A 21,270-nucleotide genomic window follows, 5' to 3' on the forward strand; every position below is an offset into this window, starting at 1 on the left:
GGTTACCTATGGAAGGGATAGATTTTATTCCGGGTAATGATTTGGTTTCAAATTCTTAGCATCTTAAGAGTTTTGAGAAAGCCAGATGAGGTGAGAAAAAGAGGGGCATGGTTTCAGAATAAGGGGTCTCCCATTTAAGATGGGGATAAGGAGGAATTTCTTTCCTTAAGAGCTTAGGGAATCTTCAAAATTCTCTACCCCAGAGGGCTGTGGAAGTTGATTCATTTAATATATTGTAGGCTGAGATGGACAGATTTTTGAATATAACGAAGTCAAGAGTTTTACGGAACAGGAAAGAATGTGCAGTAAGGAATGTGCAGTAAAGAACAAGATCAGATCAGCCATGATTTTGTTGAATGGCTCTAGGGACCAGATGACCTACTCTGCTGCTATTTTTGATGTTATGTTCACTGGCCAGAACACTAAGAAAAAAGCAGATATAAAATGCCTTCAGAACGCACACGCATTCGTGGGAGAAGCCCAAACATAACAGATTTTGACAGGAAACAGCAACTGATATTGCATCATAGCAGGAGGCTGTGCAGAAGTGAAGATAGAGGGCAGGATTTTTCATCCCGCAGGTGGCCATGCACCCAACACAAACGGGAGTCAAATAGTGCTTGACGACATCGGGCGAGCGTCCCGGCGTCATCGCACACTCGCAATCTTTTGGTCGGCAGCACGCCCGCTGACAATTAAGAGGTCTATTAAGGTCCTTAAACAAGTAATTAAATTGTATTTATTGCCGCCTGTTCAACTGTTCAGTTGGCGGGCGGGCGAATATGGAAAGGTAGCCTTCACATTTTTTATGAAACATCATCCAAGGGCAGGATGAGGTTTCCAATGGTAACTAAAAAAAAAAATTTTTTTTAACATATCCCTCTTCATGTGACTGAGTCACATGTGGGGACATGTTTATATCATTTGTAAAATGTTTATTTTTCATTTTAAAATTCTTCAGCTCCCTAAGGCAGCTCTGTGCCTTCAGGGGGCTTTCAGCATGCACTCCCCTGCGCATGCGCAGACTTCAAGCTCGCACTCCTCCCACCCCTGCCCCTGCAGCACTGAGACTCTCAGCGTGTATTTCACGCTGGCTAACTGTTAATTGGCCAGCCAGCATGAAATCACGGTTGGAGCCTGATTGTGGGCAGCGGTCCATCTCACAGCCGTTCCCAGGCCTGCCCGCTGCGCCCGTCCGACAAGGGGAAAATCCTGCCCATAATCACTAGCAATTTTCGCGGAGGTTATCCTCCGGAAAGCCTGCAGAATCAGTGTAAATGGGAGACTGAAGGACTCTCGTGAAATTTTACTTATGTTTTTTTTAATGCACAGACTTTTCCACGACACACTCTTCTCTGGGATGTCTCCATTTATTTACTTAATAATATAAGGTACAGTGTGAACCAGAACTAAAAACTATCAGCAGTTTGCAGCTCTGTAATAAAACAGAGAAGTTCTCAAAGGGTGACATGTGCAATCTGAGATATGGAAAGACAACTTGTAATTGAACCATAGAGATTAAAAAGGCACAGGTTTAATATATTGATAATAAGTCAGCCAAAGCCAAGTTTGAATCCCTCCAATCAAATTTTTGTTCCTGTCACAGTACTGAACCGGTTCTTATCAAAGTCATGAATGACATGCTGTGTGACTGTGACAAATGTAAACTATCCCTCCTCATCCTTCTTGATCTGTCTGCAGCCTTTGACAGGGTTGGCCATTGTTCTTCTCCAACACCGTTCCACTGCCAGCTGAGTGGGGCTGCTCTCACACGGTTCCATTCTTACCTAATTGTAACCAGAGTGTCACATTCAATGGTTTATCTTCCCATTCCTGCACAGCTAACTGTTGTGTTTCCTATACTTGGTCCCCTTCTATATCTCATTTATATGCTGTCCTCAGTGACATTACCTGAAAACACAGCATCACTTTTCCCACATACGCTGAAGACACCCAGCTCTACCTCATCAGCATCTCTCTCGTCTCCTCCACTGTTGCTAAGTTATCAGACTGGATGAGCAGAAATTTCCTCCAACTAAACATTGGGAATATCAAAGCCATCACGACAAACTCTGTCCCTGAGCCACTGACTCCATCCCTTTCCCAGACAACTGTCTGAAGCCGGAACAGACTGTTTGCAACCTTGATGTCATATATCTCCCTGAGATGAGCTTCCGATCATACGTGTGTTCTTACAGGTTGCTTATTTCCATCTCAGTAACATGACCTGACTCCACCTCTGCCTCAGCTCATCTGCTGATAAAACCCTTATTCATGCCTTTGCTACAGACTTGACTGCAGATATTCACCCGTTTAAAGCACATTCTAATGGCACATTGTAGCATGATTGGTGATTAAGGACGTTCCCAATAGCGATACCGCCATTTTCGTTTTGGCGTGGTTATTGAGCATGCTCAGAGTTTTAAAAAACAAGCTGCCATTTTGCCACTTCCCTGATCTTCCTGACTCACCGCTTCATTTCCCAACCTTCCTGCTGGCCACTTTCTTCCTGACTCTCCCACTTGCTGATCCTCTTGCTCCCTCCCTCTCGCACCTCCACTCATTCCCTCCCTCTCGCCAACCCCCCCCACACCCTTGCGAGGGTTCAGGAGAGGGAAGCAGTGAGCAAGAACGAGCAGTGAGCAGGAGAGTTGGCAAGCCGGGAGGGTCGGGAAGGCAGCAAGTTTGGAGATGTGATGAGTTGGAAGAAGCATAGGATCGAGAAGAGAAGTGGTGAGTCAGGAGAAACGGTGAATTAGAAGAGGTGGCGAGTCGGGATGGTCAGGGAGGGAAGTGGCATGTGGGAGAGGTAGTGAGCAGGGGGCTCAATGAGCAGGAGGCTAGGGGAGGGAAGCAGCGAATCGGAGAGTCTATAGATCTGGTGAGCTGGGTGTGGGAAGCAGCAAGCAGGAGAAAAGTTGAAAGACTTAGTACTGTAAGTTATTAGGAGCTAGTAAAAAGATCTTTGTGGCAGTTAGATTCAAAGCAACTAAAAGTTTTTAAATGTAAAAATTACGGGTCAGGAATATAAAACACCCTTATTACATGTTTTCTTATGGGAAAGTGATTTTCTTTTAGCACCTTATCATTTAAACTTTTTTTTAGGAACACATTAGGAATGCTAGATGAGGGATAGCTGTATTCCAATGTACACTTGGCCAATTTCCACATTCTACCCTCCGGAAACTTGAGGTCATTCAAAACTCTGCTACCTGTGTCCTTACTCACATCAAGTCCTATTCACCCATCACCCCTGTGTTCACTGACCTACACTGACTCCGGGTTAAGCAATATCTTGATTTTAAAATTTTCACCTTGGTTTCAGATCCTCCCATAGCCTTGCTCTCTTTGGATCGCTATAATCTTCCCAATCCCACAACCCTCTAAGGTATATGTACTCCTCTAATTCTGGCCTCTTGGGAATCCCCGATTTTAATTGTGCAACCTTTGATGGCCATGCCTTCAGCTGCCTAGGCTCCAAGCTCTGAAATTTCCTTTCTAAACATCTCCATCTCTCTTTCCTCCTTTAAGACATTTTTAGTCATCTGCCCTAATATCTCCTTTGGTGGCTTGACTTCCAAATTTTATTTTTTAATGCTCCTGTAAACTGCCTTGGCTTAAAGGTGCTATATAAATTTTTGTTCTTTTTGTTCATGTGCACCAAGTGCCATTACTGGTTTCAGTGTTCATGAGTTAGAGAGGAGACAATTACCCAAGTTTTCTGTTGCGGATAGTTTCCCACTGGCCCCGATTGCAAGGGGGATGTTGAGGTAATGGCTAAAGGTGGATTAGCTTTAGTTGCCCCTGTTGTCAAATAACCTAATACTTACTGTCTATAAGTCAAGAATTTTGGCACCATTTTAGAGTGTAACTCTGGAACTGCACCTTGATGCAACAGATTGGGAAAAAAATATGAAGCTATCAAGAGACAGTCTTAAGTGTTCATGGTTTCAGCAGGACAAAAATTAATCCCCCTGGTTTTAATCGCATTGTCTTTCTCAGAAAACTACTTACTGGTCGGAGGTCCTGTGGCTTGGTACGGTGGGTACTGTGGAGGTGCAGCTGGTCTCGAAAACACTGGAGGCTCCTCCCCAAACATGACTACCATCACTTGAATCAGCCCATACAGGTCAGAATGTGGCTGAAGGAGGAAAGAAAATGAACAGAAATACCTTCATTAAAAATGTCTGTTTAAACACTTACATTTTCACAATGAGTGCAGTCTGAGCCGTATTTCCATATGGAAATAGGGACAGAGGATTTCACCATGATTGGATCATTTATACAAATGTGACAATTGAAAGGAACTGCTCATCAATAAAGTGAAAAATAGTATAAAAGGAATGGAATACAATTAGTAACGCAGAAAGGAGTTGAAAATAATCATATTCAATGTCTTATGTGTTTTATAACCAGAACAGAGAATAGAAGTTAACTGAGGTTATCCTGAGACCACAATAAAGACTGCCATCTTGTAGAATGAAGACCAGAACTATACCCTTTAACTGAAACACAAGAACAAAATAAATGGCAGTAATGGTGAGACAAGCATAGGTCCCATAAGGGGCCTTAAGCAAGCCACAAGGTAGCCAATAAAAAATACCAATTGGTTCCTCAATTGAGGAGCAGGCAAAAATTCTGAGACCTTTTCTCCTTGGTCCTTTGGAGCCGTGAGTCCCCAGTTGAAGTGGCAGAGTACAGGACCACATAATTGCTACAGCGCAGGAGGAGGCCATTCAGCCCATCGTGTCTGGACTGGCTCTCCGAATGAGCAATTAATTCTAGTGTCATTTCCCCATTTCTCCCTGTAACCCTGAATATTTTTTCTTTTCAGTTAACAGTCTAATTCCCTTTTAAATGCTTTGATTGAACTTGCCTCCACCACAGCTTCGAGAGGTGTTGGCTAGCTACTTCTGCTATGTAAATTACCCTACCCTCAGAGGGCAAGAGCCTGAAGTTCAGACTCTCATCACCTCTGAGTTTCCAGAAATTTTGGCTCCATACACTTTGGAAGCATTCACATGCAGCTGGGCAATGGCAGAGTTGGAACAGTACAGAGACATGCTTTAATGGGTCAGAAGTGGGTCAAGAGGTTTTGTCATTTACTTTCTCACTCCATATGAAGAAAATTGCCCAGCCTGTCACTATCCACTAGCCTTTCCCTGGTAGTGCCCAGTCTGCCATTACCCAACTCTCCCCTTCCACCCCACCCCAAAGATCAGGCATGATCTTATTAAATGGCAGAGCAGGCTCAAGGGGTTGAATGGCCTACTCTTGCTCCTTGTTCGTATGTTCCAAGAACATAGGCTGTCAGTATCTGTCCCTCCCTGGGGACACTGGCTGCCAAATATCCACCTCTTCCTAAATATACAGGTGCCAGTAATTGCCTGGGAAATGGAGGTACATAGAGCTGCCGCATTTAAAACAACATGCGATACTCACATGTTTCCATTCATGCAGGTAGGGGAGGTAGATCTTCCCATTGGCATCAACATGTTTTCCTGTTTTAATCATCATGGTGCTGGTGGGTTTTACAAAGCAGATGGGAGGGTTGTAAGGATAAGTGTCCAGTAACCAAAGGCACACAGGGATATTGTACGTATTTCCTGCAAAGAAAGGGAAGAAAAAAAATTGAGACAAAAACCTCACAGCTTGCAAAAAAAAAATGACAGTTCATTCAAGAAAAAACAAATCTGGGTGGTGGGGGTACTGTTAGTTCCAACTACTCCGGCATTTTGTAGTTAAAAAAAATTAACTAAGGCAAGAATTAAATTTCTTACCACTTCCAAGAACTGGCATACTAATGGGCCAGACAGGCAATGTCACCAATGCTCAGTGAAGGCTGGGATTCTGAGTGTATCTATTTCCCTTATACACCACCACCCCAACCTTTGGGATGCATGCAGCATTCCCCTTCAGTAATATAACTGGAGAAGCTTACTAAGGGTGTTTTGGTGCCGTCAAATTATATTTTAAAAGGAACATTCATTTAATATAAAATCAATTACTCCCCCAAATACTTCACTTCTTATTTAATTGTAATGTATATACTCCTGCTTTAGCAATAATGGCAAAAAATATTGAGAGAGAAGATTGTGTATTTTATTCATACTTAATGGCTATGATCAGAAAATGGTCAACAGTAGAAACATTCATGAGGCCATTTCTCATGCAGAACTGCAAACTTCTTGGAAGTCAGACGGCGGAGAGTTTAACTATAAAAACATGGACTTTCTAAAGTTGCACTTCTCTTCTTTAAATTACTGGATATGCTGCACACCCTGATCCAGTCTCCTGGCTGCTTTGAAATATTTTCAAAGCCTCCCTGAATAACAGCTCTTACACAAAGCTTGCCCCACTTATCACACATGCATCATCCGCACCCACCCAACCCATCACTCCACACAGCCTGTTTGCATGGTGCCAACCCCAACAACCTATCCCAAAAGGGCTCTTATATTTCAGTGGCCCTGCAAATTGCTCCTTACACTCAATTTGAGACTTTTTCATCATTCAATCCTTACCTCTGTAACTGACTGGGATAGTACCAGTGAGACTCATCAGCTCCTGAGATGAACCATTGTTAAATACTGAAATCAGGTAGGAAAAAAAATCAAGTCACACACAATCATAAAGATCAATGGAAAACCATGCAGATTTATGAACAAGAGTTTAGCTTCACCAATACCTAGTAGGTTAAACACGCCACCTGGTGCAGCACCTTGGAATATCAGCACAGGGAGCAATGAAAATTCAGCAAATGGTTCAGGACTCCTGAACTGATGTGGGAATATGATGTTGGAGGAGATAGTGGTTATATAAGAAAGCTGAAAAAATTTTCACTCATGATTTCTACCCAATGAGCCCTGCTTGAATTGACACATCAAGGACCATTGATATCTGTGCTGTAAAAAACAGCTCACTGATGCTCAATGCCTGGGTTCACAAACATCAATGGCCATTTTGGGAGAGGTATTGGATAGCTGGCAGCAATATGGCTCCATAGCCCAGTGATAATCTGCACCTTTAGGGGTGGTAGGAGGGAATTGCATTAGATTTACTGGAAATGAAAAGATATTCCACCAGAAAACAAAACGTTGTGAACTTAAAGTCTCAGTAGGCACAATATAATAGACAGTACTACATTAACAGAATTTATATGTAGGTTAGAGGTATTGGCTTTTAATACATCCAATATCCAAACAACAATAAATTTTATATTTAAGTGACTTAGATAAATTTAAGTCACAGGTAGAAAAACCAATCAAAACAACCAAAAGGGAAACAGAACTCTGTAGGGCAATCCAATGAAATGCAAAAGATGATGTCTCCTGAATAATAACAGCATATTGTAACCATAAATGGTCAGTACGTAGCAATTGATTTTAAACTGGTCCTTGGCTCCTGGATTATGCAGCCCAGGGTCTCCCATAACTGGTGGTTAGATGTAATTAAACTGCTGGATTTAGTTAGATTGGTGCCCAGGAACCCCAGTTTTCCCCTTGGTCAGTGTTATTCTGACCAGTTAAGGAGCTACACAGGCAGTAGAGTGATTTTCAGAAGGCCTGGATGATGCAATGACACACACAGCATGCGAATTGGCCAATATACCATGGTTGGCACTTGCATCAAAACACATTTTAGTGCTGGCTCAGAGGGAAACCAGCAGCATAACAGATTGAGCAAGTGGCACCTCCCTTTGGACCAAGCATGTAATACAACAGAGGCCTTTTTAAATGGTTTACAGGATGGGGGGTGTCACTGGCAAGGCGACTTTTTATTGCTCATCCCTAATTGTCCTTAACTGATTGACTTGCTAGGCCATTTCAGAGGGTAGTTAAGAGTCAACCATATTGCTGTCGGCTGCAGTCATTTACAGGACTGACTGGATAAAGGTGGCAAATTTCCTTTCATAAAGACATTAGTGAACCAGATGGGCTTTTATGACAATCTAGTAGTTACACCCCGGCCGCCATGGTACAATTTAAACTCACTTCTCTAGATTGGTAGTTCAGGCCTCTGGATTGCTAGTTCAGTAACAAAACCTCTACACTACCATTCCTGAAACATAGGAGTAACATCGATACATGAGCACTGAACAACACAGTACACTGACAGAGTGTGAACACCAGTGCAGCGCTAACACTGACAGGCAGTGAACACCAGTACAGCATTAAAACTGACAAGCAGTGAACATCAATATAGCATTAATACTGACAGGAAGTGAACACCAGTACAGTGCTAACATTGGCGGGGAGTGTGCACCATCACAGTGTTAATGCTAACATGGTGTGAACACCAGTACAATGTTAACACTGACAGGGTATGAAAACCAGCAGTGTTAACACCAGTATAGTGTTAATACTGACAAGAAGTGAACACCAGTACAGTGTTAATACTGACAGGGTGCAAACGCCAGTACAGTGTTAACACTAACAGGGTATGAACACCAGTACTGTGTTGTGAGGAACATGTCTTTTTATTTCTGTTGGACTGTTGTAAAGGACGTATCTTTTTATTTTCTGTTGGACTGTGGATTAGAATTACAATGGCTGCAGGATGAAAGACATGTCCACTGGAACAGGATGAGAGATATATACAATGTTGCAGGTCTGGAACAGAGCGTGCCATGAAAGACAGAATGGTGCCAGAAAGGAGTCCTGGACCAAATGAGCTGCCTGACAACAGCATTTTAATTGGCTCCTGACCAAGTGAACAGGGTTTTGTGTGAGCACAGTGCAGCTGAATAGCTCCTAGCCTGAAAGGAACAAGGCCTAAAAACCTCCTTCTCCAGTGTGTAGAATATTCCAGTGATTCCACAACAATAGCTAACCTGCTCTCTCTCTGAAAACCCCTGTCAAGAGGCAAAGGGGAAAATCACTGTTAGAGACATTGAAAAGCAAGTTCTCAACCAGTGAACTAAATACTTTTTTTTATTCATTCACGAGATGTGGGCTTCGCTGGCTGGGCCAGCACTTATTGCCCATCCCTAGTTGTCCTTGAGAAGGTGGTGGTGAGCTGCCTTCTTGAACCGCTTCAGTCTATGTGGTGTAGGTACATCCACAATGCCGTTAGGAAGGGAGTTCCAGGATTTTGAACCAGCAACAGTGAAGGAACAGCAATACATTTCCAAGTCAGGGCGGTGAGTGACTTGGAGGGGAACTTCTGGATGGTGGTGTTCTCATCTATCTGCTGCCCTTATCCTTCTAGGTGATAGCGGTCGTGGGTTTGGAAGGTGCTGTCTAAGGAGCCTTGGTGAACTCCTGCAGTGCATCTTATAGATGGTACACACTGCTGCTACTGTGCGTCTGTGGTGGAGGGAGTGAATGTTTGTGGATATGGTGCCAATCAAGTGGAATGCTTTGTCCTGGACAGTGTCCAGCTTCTTCAGTGTTGTAGGAGCTGCACTCATCCAGGCAAGTGGGGAGTATTCCATCACATTCCTGACTTGTGCCTTGTAGATGGTGGACAGGCGTTGGGGAGTCAGGAGGCGAGTTACTCATCCCATGATTCCTAGTCTCTGACCTGCTCTTGTAGCCACAGTATTAATATGGCTAGTCCAGTTCAGTTTCTGGTCAATGATAACCCCCAGGATGTTGATTCAGTGATGGTAAGGGGCGATGCTTCGATTCTCTCTTGTTGGAGATGGTCATTGCCTGACACTTGTGTGGCGCGAATGTTACTTGCCACTTATCAGCCTAAGCCTGGATATTGTCCAGGTCTTGCTGCATTTGGACATGGACTGCTTCAGTATCTGAGGAGTCGTGAATGGTGCTGAACATTGTGCAATCATCAGCGAACATCCCCACTTCTGACCTTATGATGGAAGGAAGGTCATTGATGAAGCAGCTGAAGATGGTTGGGCCTAGGACACTACCCTGAGGAACTCCTGCAGTGATGTCCTGGAGCTGAGGTGACTGACCTCCAATAACCACAATCACCTTCCTTTGTACTAGGTATGACTCCAACCTGCGGAGAGTTTCCCCCCGATTCCTATTGACTCCAATTTTGCTAGGGCTCCTTGATGCTACACTCGGTCAAATGCTGCCTTGATGTCAAGGGCAGTCACTCTCACCTTACCTCGGGAGTTCAGCTCTTTCGTCCATGTTTGAACTAAGGCTGTAACGAGGTCAAGAACTGAGTGGCCCTGGCGGAACCCAAACTGGGCATCAGTGAGGTTATTGCTAAGCAAGTGCCGCTTGATAGCACTGTTCATGACCCCTTCCTTTACTTTACTGATGATCGAGAGTAGATTGATGGGGCGGTAATTGGCCGAGTTGGATTTGTCCTGCTTTTTGTGTACAGGACATACCTGGGCAATTTTCCACATAGTCGGGTAGATGCCAGTGTCGTACTGGAACAGCTTAGCTAGAGGCGCGGCAAGTTCTGGAGCACAAGTCTTCAGTACTATTGCCGGAATGTTGTCAAGGCCCATAGCCTTCGCAGTATCCAGTGCCTTCAGACGTTTCTTGATATCACATGGAGTGAATCGAATTGGCTGAAGACTGGCATCTGTGACGCTGGGGACCTCTGGTGGAGGCCGAGATGGATCATCCACTCGGCACTTCTGGCTGAAGATTGTTGCGAATGCTTCAGCCTTACCTTTTGCACTGCTGTGCTGAGCTCCGTCATCATTGAGGATGGGGATATTTGTGGAGCCACCTCCTCCAGCGAGTTGTTTAATTGTCCACCACCATTCACAACTGGATGTGGCAGGACTGCAGAGCTTAGATCTGATCCGTTAGTTGTGGGATCACTTAGCTCTGTCTATCACTTGCTGCTTATGCTGTTTGGCACGCAAGTAGTCCTGTTTTATAGCTTCACCAGGTTGACATCTCATTTTTAGGTATGCCTGGTGCTGCTCCTGGCATGTCCTCCTAAACTCTTCATTGCACCAGGGTTGATCCTCTGGCTTGATGGTAATGGTAGAGTGGGGGATATGTCGGGCTATGAGATTACAGATTGTGTTCAAGTACAATTCTGCTGCTGCTGATGGCCCTCAGTGCCTCATGGATGCCTAGTCTTGAGTTGCTAGATCTGTTCGAAATCTATCCCATTTAGCACGGTGGTCGTGCCACACAACACAATGGAGGGTATCCTCAATGTGATGGTGGGACTTCGTCTCCACAATCACTGTGCGGTGGTCACTCCTACCGATACTGTCACGGACAGATGCATCTGCGGCAGGCAGGTTGGTGAAGATGATGCCAAGTATGTTTTTCCTTCTTGTTGGTTCCCTCACCACCTGCTGCAGACCCAGTCTAGCAGCTATTTAGAACTTAGCCAGCTCGGTCAGTAGTGGTGCTATCGAGCCACTCTTGGTGATGGACATTGAAGTCCCCCACCTAGAGAACATTGTGCGCCCTTGCCACTCTCTGTGCTTCCTCCAAGTGATGTTCAACATGGAGGAGTACTGATTCATCAGCTGAGGGAGGGCAGTACATGGTAATCAGCAGGGGGCTTCCTTGCCCATGTTTGACCTGATGCCATGAGACTTCATGGGGTCCGGAGTCGATGTTGAGGACTCCCAGGGTAACTCCCTCCTGACTGTATACCACTGTGCCGCCACCTCTGCTGGGTCTGTCCTACCGTTGGGACAGGACATACCCAGGGATGGTGATGGAGGAGTCTGGGACATTAATAGGTGAAAACATTAATACTGAAAGTGCTGGAAGACCGCCTCATGTCATCAACAAGAACTGAAAGGAATTTGAAAGACATCGATCAAAATCAACCCAGCGAATCCTGTACTCTGGAATTGGTGCTATTGAACGGTTTTATCCCACCCTTAGAATCCATGTTTTCTGTGTGTCTTATGTGTCTTGTATGCGTGTATATAGGGATTTAAGAAGGGGTGGCGTTTAGATTATAGAGTTAGAAATTAGCAGTTCATATTGCTTTCTTTTGCCACTGGTTAATGACAGTTTGTTCAATAAACAGTTATTTATTTATTAAGTTTACAAGCCTGGTGCTTGTATTCTGCTAACCTAAATTAAACAATTAGGTAGAATTAGGGCAATCTGGTGGTTTGGTCAATCTTTACACGTTTGTCGTGGCTTGGAGAACAGTGGGGCTTGATATTACAGCGCACTATCCCCAGTGAGTCGTGATGTTGTTAACACTGACAGGATGTGATCACCACTACGGTGTTAACACTGACAGGGTGTGACACCGCTACGGTGTTAACACTGACAGGGTGTGACACCGCTACGGTGTTAACACTGACAGGGTGAACAGTCAGCATGGAACCTCACGCACAGCAGGCTGTGTATCAGAAAGCTACCACTTAGCTTCTACTTCTGTTTCATTAACCTGTGACATTGGGCTGGAAGAGGTTACTGACTTAGGTTCTTTGATGAAGTAACAGAGGATTAATGAGGGAAGTGCAGTTGATGTTTTATATGTGATTATATATATATAATATATATATATATATACTAACTAACAGGCTTGATAGCAAAATAGAAGTCCAGGGATTAAACGGACAATGGCTGCAGGGATACAAAGCGACTGAAAGCCGACAGTAGTGGTGAACAGCAGTGGGAAAAAGTGTGCAGTGGTGCTCCCCCAGGGTTGGTATTGGGACCGTTGTTCTTTTTGATATTTATTAATGACCTGGGCTTGGGCATACAGGGCACAATTTCAAAATTTTGCACATAACACAAAACCCGATTATGTAGTGAACAAGGGAGGTTAATGATATAGGCAGACACGTGGCAGATGAAATTTATCGTGAAGTGATTCATTTTGATAGGAAGAATCAGAGGCAAAGAAACTAAATGGTAACATTTTAATGGAGGTGCAACAACAGAGAGACCTGGGAGTATACATACACAAGTCTTTGAAAGCGACTGGTCAAATTGACAAGGTTTTGAAAATCACATGAGGAATTCATGGCTTTATAAACAGGCGCAGAGCACAGAAACAAAGAAATAGTGCTAAACCTCATAAAACACTAGTTGGGAAGCAGCTGGAATATTTTGGGTGATTCTGTCACCACTGTTTAAGAAGGGTGTCAAGGCCTTAAAAAGGGTGCAAATAAGATTTATTAGAATGGTACAAGAGATTAATGACTTCAGTTTTTTGTGAAGACTAGAGAAACTGAGGTTGTACTCCTTTCAGCAGAAAAGGTTAAGGGAGATTTGACAGAGGTGTTTAAAATTTTGAAGGCCTTTGATAGAGTTAGTAAGGAGAAACTGTTTCCCTTAGTAAAAGGGTCAGTAATCAGAGAACACACATTTGAAGGCAATTGGACAAAAGAACCAGAGGCAGCCGGAAGGAAAAATAAATTATGCAGCGAGTTATGATGATCTGGAATGCATCTGTTTGAAAGCTGAAAGCAGATTCAATAAAACTTTCAAAGAGGATTGGATAAACTGGAAAAGGAAAAAAAAATGCTATGCACAGTGAAAGAATAGGGGAATGGGATTAATTGAATCTCTTTTTCAAAAAGCTGGCAGAGGCACAATGGGCCCAATAGCTTCCTTCTGTGCTGTATCATTCTATGATTCAATGACTGATTTTGAGGTTGTGGAGAAAACAATGTTGCAAGCTGAAAGGACAATGTTCATGACATTGATAGAGTCACAGAATGGTTACTGCACAGGAGGCCATGCCAGCTCTACGCAAGAGCAGGTCTGCTAGTGCAAGATGCATTTTCCATGTAGTCATGCAATTTATTTCTCTTCATATAATTATCCAATTCCCTTTTGAAATCCAGAATTGAATCTGTCTCCATCACACACTCAGACAGTATATTTCAGATCCTGACCACTTGCTGCTTAAAACAGTTTTTCCTCACGTCGCCATTCACCTGAAAGCTTGTAGGTTAATCTGGTTATGTGGTTTGAATTCCCTTGTACTGTGACTCCAATTTACATAACACAGTTCCCCAACTGGATAAAAATCAGCACACGTACTTTCAGCAAAATAATTTTTAAGGAAAATTTTTTTGATTAGTTTTTTTTTAAGGAATGAAGCAGGTTTAGAATGGAGTCAATGGGATGTTCACTTTTGGTGAGGGGTGGGGTACTGAATAAATCCTCTCCAATTGAATTAGATACAAAGGACCGCTTTCTTTAGGAACAGATCATACTGCCTCTGACTTACTGTCCTAAGCTCAGGCATTCTTTGACAAGAAATAACTATGTTAAAATCTCCTCCTCCTCCACTATTTAGGTCACTTTTCACTTTCTTTAAGGCTATATTCTCAACCATTGCCTTGGTGAAAGGAACCCTCTTAAGAATCCTGGAACTCATTGCACCAAGGAGATAGGACACAGGTCTGCTCCTGTGGGCTCAATTTCCATTCATATTATTGTTAGCTGTTGCCCAGTGGAGGCTCACATGAGGAGAAAAATATACACAACCAAGGTGGCTATTTTAATCGAGGCCTTTGTCTTGCCATGGAACCTTAGATAACTGCCGCTTAATAACATTCCCGTACCCTCATCTCCCATTTCATCAGCATCCCTGGTTATTGTCTACTGCTGAACCAGATTGTTCACAATCTCAGTGATCTATTTACTTTTCAGCTGAGCTTCCTATATATTCCATATGACAAAGACTGCTTACTTCCATCTCTGTAACATCGCTTGACACTATCCTCTCCTCATCACATCTGCTGCTGAAACCTTTATTCATGCCTTTTGACACCTCAAAATTTGACTATTGCAATGCTTTACTACCCAGCCTCCCATCTTGTGACCAATCAAAACTCTGCTGCCCATATCTTATTGCACACATCCAACAGCCCTCTCATCACTGACCTCCTCAAATTCCCAGTCACCCAATATCTCAAATGTAACATTCTCAAGCCTGTACTTAAATCCCTATCTCTGTAACTGCATCCAGCACTACAAGTACAACCCCTCAAAATTGCTCACCGCCCCCCACCACCCCATCCCATCCCCTACCGTCTCCTCTCATGACTCCAGTCTATTATGTATTCCCCTCCTTTCACCCCATCAATGGTAGCTGTGAATTCAGCCGTTTGGACTCTACGATATGGAATTCCTTCTCTGAACCACTCCCTCCTTCTAAAAATCTCTTTAATCAAGATTGTGGTCACCTTTCTTAATATCTACTTTGTCTTGACATTGTTTTTGTTTCCTGATTACACCTCTGCAAACCACCTTGGGGTGTTTTCCTGTTTAAAGAGTATAAGATAAATGCAGTTGTTGATGTTGTAGTAGCTATCCTTTACCACAACAGTGACTACACTTCAAATGTACTTCACTGGCTGTAAAGAGCTTGAGTCATCCCAAGGTCATTAAAGACGATATATAAATGTAATCTTTCTTTTTACTGGGGAGCTTGAGGCAACAAAACTGAATTCCAACTGGAGAAGCGGAAGAAATTGGTGCCAGAGAGATGCAGTATAAGTCTGTCAAGGTAACAGATGGAGGATTACCAATGACCCAAGGGATTGTAATGAGTGCCTTTGAAGGTGCAGTAAACTGAATGTATGCCAGCAGTTAACTGGGTTGGTGAAGATGAGCATTGCTACTTTATATGGTGACCAAACTTTATCAATTTCCACCTTTCCTTGCCGGACTACAGCTCCACAGGCTCTAGTTGCCTTCTGGTAGCTTACCTAAATGTCAACCAATATGGACTATTTGACAAGAGGGGTATCAGTGCCAAACATAATCCTGCCTAAATATACTGGGTGGCATTCAGGAGCAAGGTTCCCCATTTTCTTTGTTAATCCAAGAGAGTAGATTCCAACTGTCCTGCACTACAGCACGGATGCCAAAATTAACAATATGACCAAACATGGCTTCTTCCTTGTACCTATGTGCAGCTGCTCACTGTTATAATCAACCAAGTCATCAGAGGAGACCAAATGCCCTTCAGTGAAATGATAAAATCTATTTACATGAATTTTCATGTGACTCACCAAATGCATCAATCACAGGCTTGAGGTCTTTATAGGTAGAGGAAACATTCAGGATTTCGTGCACTGTCAGATCCCTGTATTTATACTTCAAAAGAATAAAGCAGTTTAATCCAGAGCAGTTTCCTAGAAGTTCCTCTCTCATGTCAGTCCCCTCTCTTACTGCTTGCTAAACTCTGACTTTATCCAATCACTCACCCTTGCCCTCCTACTACACTCTGCCCCTCTCTCCCTCCCTGCTAGTCTCCGACCTAACCCATCCTCCCTGCCCCATGCACTCACTGTGCCACTTTTTCACCCCTCCACTCCCTCACACACACACACCTGTGCCACACCTTCACTTTCTCGCTCTCCATGTGCCAGACTCCCTCTCTCCCTCTCCATGTGGCAGGCTCCCTCCCTCTCTCTCTCTCCATGTGCCAGACTCCACCCCTCTCTCCCGCTCCCTGTGCCAGACTCCCTCTCTCTCTCCCTGTGGCAGACACCCTCCCTCTCTCCCTCTCCATGTGCCAGACGCCATCCCTCTCTCCCGCTCCCTGTGCCAGACTCCCTCCCTCTCTCCCGCTCCCTGTGCCAGACTCCCCCTCTCTCTCCTTGTGCCAGACTCCCTCTCTCTCTCCCTGTGCCGGACTCCCTCTCTCTCTCCCTGTGCCAGAATCCCTCTCTCTCTCCCTGTGCCAGACTCCCTCTTTCTCTCCCTGTGCCAGACTCCCTCTTTCTCTCCCTGTGCCAGACTCCCTCTCTCTTTCCCAGTCTCCCTCTCCATGCCAGTCTTGCACTCCCTCTCCCTGTCAGTCTCGCTCTTCCTCTTCCTGCAACAGTCTCACTCCCCCTCTCCCCGTGTCAGTCTCTCCCTCCCTCTCCCTGTGCCAGACTTCCTCACTCTCTCCCTGTGCCAGACTCCCTCTCTCTCTCCCTGTGCCAGACTCCCTCTCTCTCTCCCTGTGCCAGACTCTCTCTCTCTCTCCCTGTGCCAGTCTCCCTGTGGTACACTCCCTCTCTCTCTCCCTGTGCCGGACTCCCTCTCTCTCTCTCACTGTGCCGGACTCCCTCTCTCTCTCCCTGTGCCGGACTCCCTCTCTCTCTCCCTGGGCCGGACTCCCTCTCTCTCTCCCTGTGCCGGACTCCCTCTCTCTCTCCCTGTGCCGGACTCCCTCTCTCTCTCCCTGTGCCGGACTCCCTCTCTCTCTCCCTGTGCCGGACTCCCTCTCTCTCTCCCTGTGCCGGACTCCCTCTCTCTCTCCCTGGGCCGGACTCCCTCTCTCTCTCCCTGGGCCGGACTCCCTCTCTCTCTCCCTGTGCCGGACTCCCTCTCTCTCTCCCTGTGCCGGACTCCCTCTCTCTCTCCCTGTGCCGGACTCCCTCTCTCTCTCCCTGTGCCGGACTCCCTCTCTCTCTCCCTGTGCCGGACTCCCTCTCTCTCTCCCTGTGCCGGACTCCCTCTCTCTCTCCCTGTGCCGGACTCCCTCTCTCTCTCCCTGTGCCGGACTCCCTCTCTCTCTCCCAGTCTCCCTCTCCATGCCAGTCTTGCACTCCCTCTCCCTGTCAGTCTTACTCTTCCTCTTGCTGTGACAGTCTCGCTCCCCCTCTCCCCGTGCCAGTCTCTCTCTCTCCCTGTTCCAGTCGCTCTCTCTCTCCCGCTCCCTGTGCCAGACTCCCTCTCTCTCTCTATCTCTCAATGCCGGAATCCCTCCCTCTCTCTCTCCCTGTGCCAGACCCCCTCTCACTCTCTATCTCTCTGTGCCGGAATCCCTCCCTCTCTCTCTCCCTGTGCCAGACCCCCTCTCACTCTCCCCGGGCCAGTCCCTCTCTCTCCCTGTACTATTCCCTCTCTCTCTACCTCTCCATGTGCCAGTTTCTCTCTCTCCCTCCCTCTTCCTATCACAGTCTCTCTCTCCCTCCCTCTCCCTGTGCCACTCTCAATCTTTCCTCTCTCCCTCTCCCTGTCTCACACTCTCTCTCCCTCCCTCTCCCTGTGCCAGTCTCTCACTCTCCCGCTCTCCCTGTGCCAGTCTCGCTCCCCCTCTCCCTGTGCTAGTCTCGCCCCCCCCTCCCTGTGCCAGTCTCGCTCCCCCTCTCCCTGTGCCAGTCTCGCTCCCCCTCCCTGTGCCAGTCTCGCTCCCCCCTCCCTGTGCCAGTCTCGCTCCCCCTCCCTGTGCCAGTCTCGCTCCCCCTCTCCCTGTGCCAGTCTCGCCCCCCCTCTCCCTGTGCCAGTTTCGCTCCCCCTGTCCCTCTGTCAGGCCCGCACCCCCTCTCCCTGTGCCAGGCCCGCACCCCCTCTCCCTCTCCCTGTGCCAGTCTCGCTCCCCCTCTCCCTGTGCCAGTCTCGCTCCCCCTCTCCCTGTGCCAGTCCCTCTCTCTCCATGCCAGTCTCTCTCTCTCCCTCTCCCCATGCCAGTCTCTCTCTCCCTCTCCCTGTGCCAGTCTCTCTCCCTGCGCCAGTCTCTTTCTCCCCCTCTCCCCATGCCAGCCTCTCTCTGTCAGTCTCTCTCCATCGCCCCGTGCCAGTCCCTCTCTCTCTCCCTCTTCCCGCGCCAGTCTCCCCTCTCCCTATGCCATTTTCTCTCTCTCTCTCCCAGTCTTTCTGCCCTCCCTATGCCAGTCACTCTCTCTGCCCTCCCTGTGCCAGTCTCTGCCCTGTGACAGTCTCTCTCTGTCCCATGCCACTCTCCCTTTCCCATCCCCATCAGTCTCTCTCTCCTCCTCCCCTGTACCAATCTCTCTCCTCCCCCCTGCCAGTCCCTCCCTCCTCCTCCCCTGCCACTCTCCACGTGCTACTCCCCGTGCCAGTCTGTCCCCTATGCCAGTCTCTCTCTCTCCCCTTTCCTGTGCCAGCCTCTCTCCTGTGCCAGTCTCTCTCTCCATCTCCCGGTGCCCCATTTATCTCCTTCTCCGTGCCAGTCCCTCCCTTCCCTAGGGCCAGTCTCTCTCTCCCCTTTCCTGTACCAGTCCCTCTCTCTCTCCCTGTGCCAGTTTCTCTCTCCCTCTGGATCCCTCCCCCCGGGCCAGTCTCCCTCTCCCCTTTCCTGTGCCAGTCTCCCGTTTCCTGTGCCAGTCTCCCTCTCCCCTTTCCTGTGCCAGTCTCCCCTTTCCTGTGCCAGTCTCCCTCTCCCTGTGCCAGTCTCCCTCTCCCTGTGCCAGTCTCCCTCTCCCTGTGCCAGACTCCCTCTCCCCTTTCCTGTGCCAGTCTCCCTCTCCCCTTTCCTGTGCCAGTCTCCCTCTCCCCTTTCCTGTGCCAGTGTCCCTCTCCCCTTTCCTGTGCCAGTCTCCCTCTCCCTGTGCCAGTCTCCCTCTCCCCTTTCCTGTGCCAGTCTCCCTCTCCCTGTGCCAGTCTCCCCTTTCCTGTGCCAGTCTCCCTCTCCCTGTGCCAGTCTCCCCTTTCCTGTGCCAGTCTCCCTCCCCTTTCCTGTGCCAGTCTCCCTCCCCTTTCCTGTGCCAGTCTCCCTCCCCTTTCCTGTGCCAGTCTCCCTCTCCCTGTGCCAGTCTCCCTCTCCCTGTGCCAGTCTCCCGCCCCTCCCTGTTCCAATCCCTCCCCTTCCTCTGTTCATACCTTTGATACCATTTTTTTCAGTATTCCCTCGTTTACGGCCATTGTTTCAGTTTCCACCCACTCTGTTTACTGTTTTCTGCTTCTGATGCACTTCAGCTTCCCTTTCCGCCCGGCCTAGGCCAGACCGGAAATCATCAAAATCACATCCACAGCGGCAAGAACATGCGCATTCCACCCGTCCTGGATTCGGCAGCGACGTCACTGTGGGTGTGGGGCTTCTTCAATGGGCGGGGCTGTGACGGTGGGCGGGGCCGTTCCCTTCTTCTTGGTGCCCGGATGTTGTTCCCGGTGCCTTGTCGGCCGTTTCTTCCTCCGCGGCCGGTGGATGACGGTTCGAAGTCGGGCCTGCTGGCAGCTGTGTTGGTCCAAATCATGTGTTGTTTGCCTTCTTTTCGCCAGGCTGCACCGCTGAGCAGAATTTACAGCTCAAGCTGGCCAGTGGACCACTGTTTGCCGGTGCATCCAATGCTGATCCCATCGCCATAAATCTGTAGCTTCCTCTACTTCAAACATTTATTAAGTTGTTCCTAAAATGAAGGTCTGGTGTGTTTGCCTCGGCCAATCTGCCTAACAAAGCTTTTCCTCCTCCAACAACTTTCTGAATACATCAGCCCACAGTTAGAGTGAGCTAAAACACAACTGTTTCAAGCTGAAGGGGAAAGGTCTAAAAACACTCCAGCAAGATTCTACTGCATCCACTGCTTCCAATGAGGTTTCCTCTACATTGGAGAGACCAAACGCAGACTGGGTGACCGCTTTTCGGAACACCTTCAGTCTGTCCGAAAACATGACCCAGACCTCCCTGTCGCTTGCCATTTTAACACTCCACCCTGCTCTCTTGCCCACATGTCTGTCCTTGGCTTGCTGCATTGTTCCAGTGAAGCCCAACGCAAACTGGAGGAACAGCACCTCATCTTCCGACTAGGCACTTTACAGCCTTCTGAACTCAACATAGAGTTCAACAACTTCAGACCGTGAACTCTCTCCTCCATCCTCACCCTCATTTTTCTACATTCATTTTTATTTTTTATCCACTTATTTTTGTTCATTTGGTTGTGGTTTTATCCCCTTTCATCCCATTTTCTATCCTTTTCTTCCCCACCACTGCCCCCTTCCCCCACCCCATCCCTTGCAGGGCCATCTATTACTTATTCCATGTTGTTCTTTCACACAATGTTACTCTTGTTCATCTATAATCACATTCTGCTTTCTTACCTTTATGCCACTATTAGCACCTTTTTTTAGCACTAACCACCACCATCAACACTCCCTTTGTCCTTTAGTTCATGACATCTTTGTTAATCCCTTTGTCCTCACCTATCACTGGCCTTCTATCCAGTTCCACCTGCCCCACCCCCCCTTAAACAGTATAAATTTAATCACATTTCCACTTCTCTTCAGCTCTGAAGGAGGATCATACGGACTCGAAACTTTAACTCCTGTTTCTCTCTCCACAGCTGCTGCTAGACATGCTGAGTTTTTCCAGCATTTTCTGTTTTTGTTTCAGATTTCCCGCATCTGCATTATTTTGCTTTTATCGGTCCATTGTGTTTCTGGCCTCAAGTCTTGGTGCTTGCCCCATGCTGCAAAAGTTCACTTGTCCTCTGCTAAAGGTCCTTTAATTTGCAACATTATCTGTTATGTATTATCCCCTCAGTGTGTGCACAGAAGATATCTTTATTGGATTATAGTGACAGATGCAGAACTAAAGTAGTTATATTTCTGGGATGAAAGCAAAATACTGCGGATATTGAAAATCTGAAATTAAAAAATGCTGGAAAAACTCCAGCTAAAGCTCTGAAGAATCATTATATGGACTCGA

At 46.7% G+C, this 21,270-nt stretch overlaps 1 protein-coding gene across 2 annotated transcripts in view; it reads right to left on the reverse strand.

Moving 5' to 3' along the window:
- Positions 1-19,659, reverse strand: part of tsg101a (tumor susceptibility 101a) — a 47,002-nt gene extending 27,343 nt beyond the window's left edge. Inside the window, exons 1-5 of one of the 2 annotated variants that reach the window (XM_078549008.1) lie at positions 19,449-19,659; positions 15,902-15,986; positions 6,525-6,590; positions 5,443-5,606; positions 4,015-4,141 (exon numbers count right to left, since the gene is read on the reverse strand). In XM_078549008.1, coding sequence (XP_078405134.1) covers positions 4,015-4,141; positions 5,443-5,606; positions 6,525-6,590; positions 15,902-15,986; positions 19,449-19,490 — 484 coding nt within the window. In that variant the 5' untranslated portion in view covers positions 19,491-19,659. The remainder of the gene's footprint in view (positions 1-4,014; positions 4,142-5,442; positions 5,607-6,524; positions 6,591-15,901; positions 15,987-19,448) is intronic. The other variant, XM_078549009.1, reaches the window with a different exon arrangement.
- Positions 19,660-21,270: the final 1,611 nt, after the last annotated feature.

Source organism: Cetorhinus maximus, chromosome 9 (genome assembly GCF_964194155.1).
Source record: "Cetorhinus maximus chromosome 9, sCetMax3.hap1.1, whole genome shotgun sequence".
In the NCBI taxonomy this organism is placed as follows: domain Eukaryota; kingdom Metazoa; phylum Chordata; class Chondrichthyes; order Lamniformes; family Cetorhinidae; genus Cetorhinus; species Cetorhinus maximus.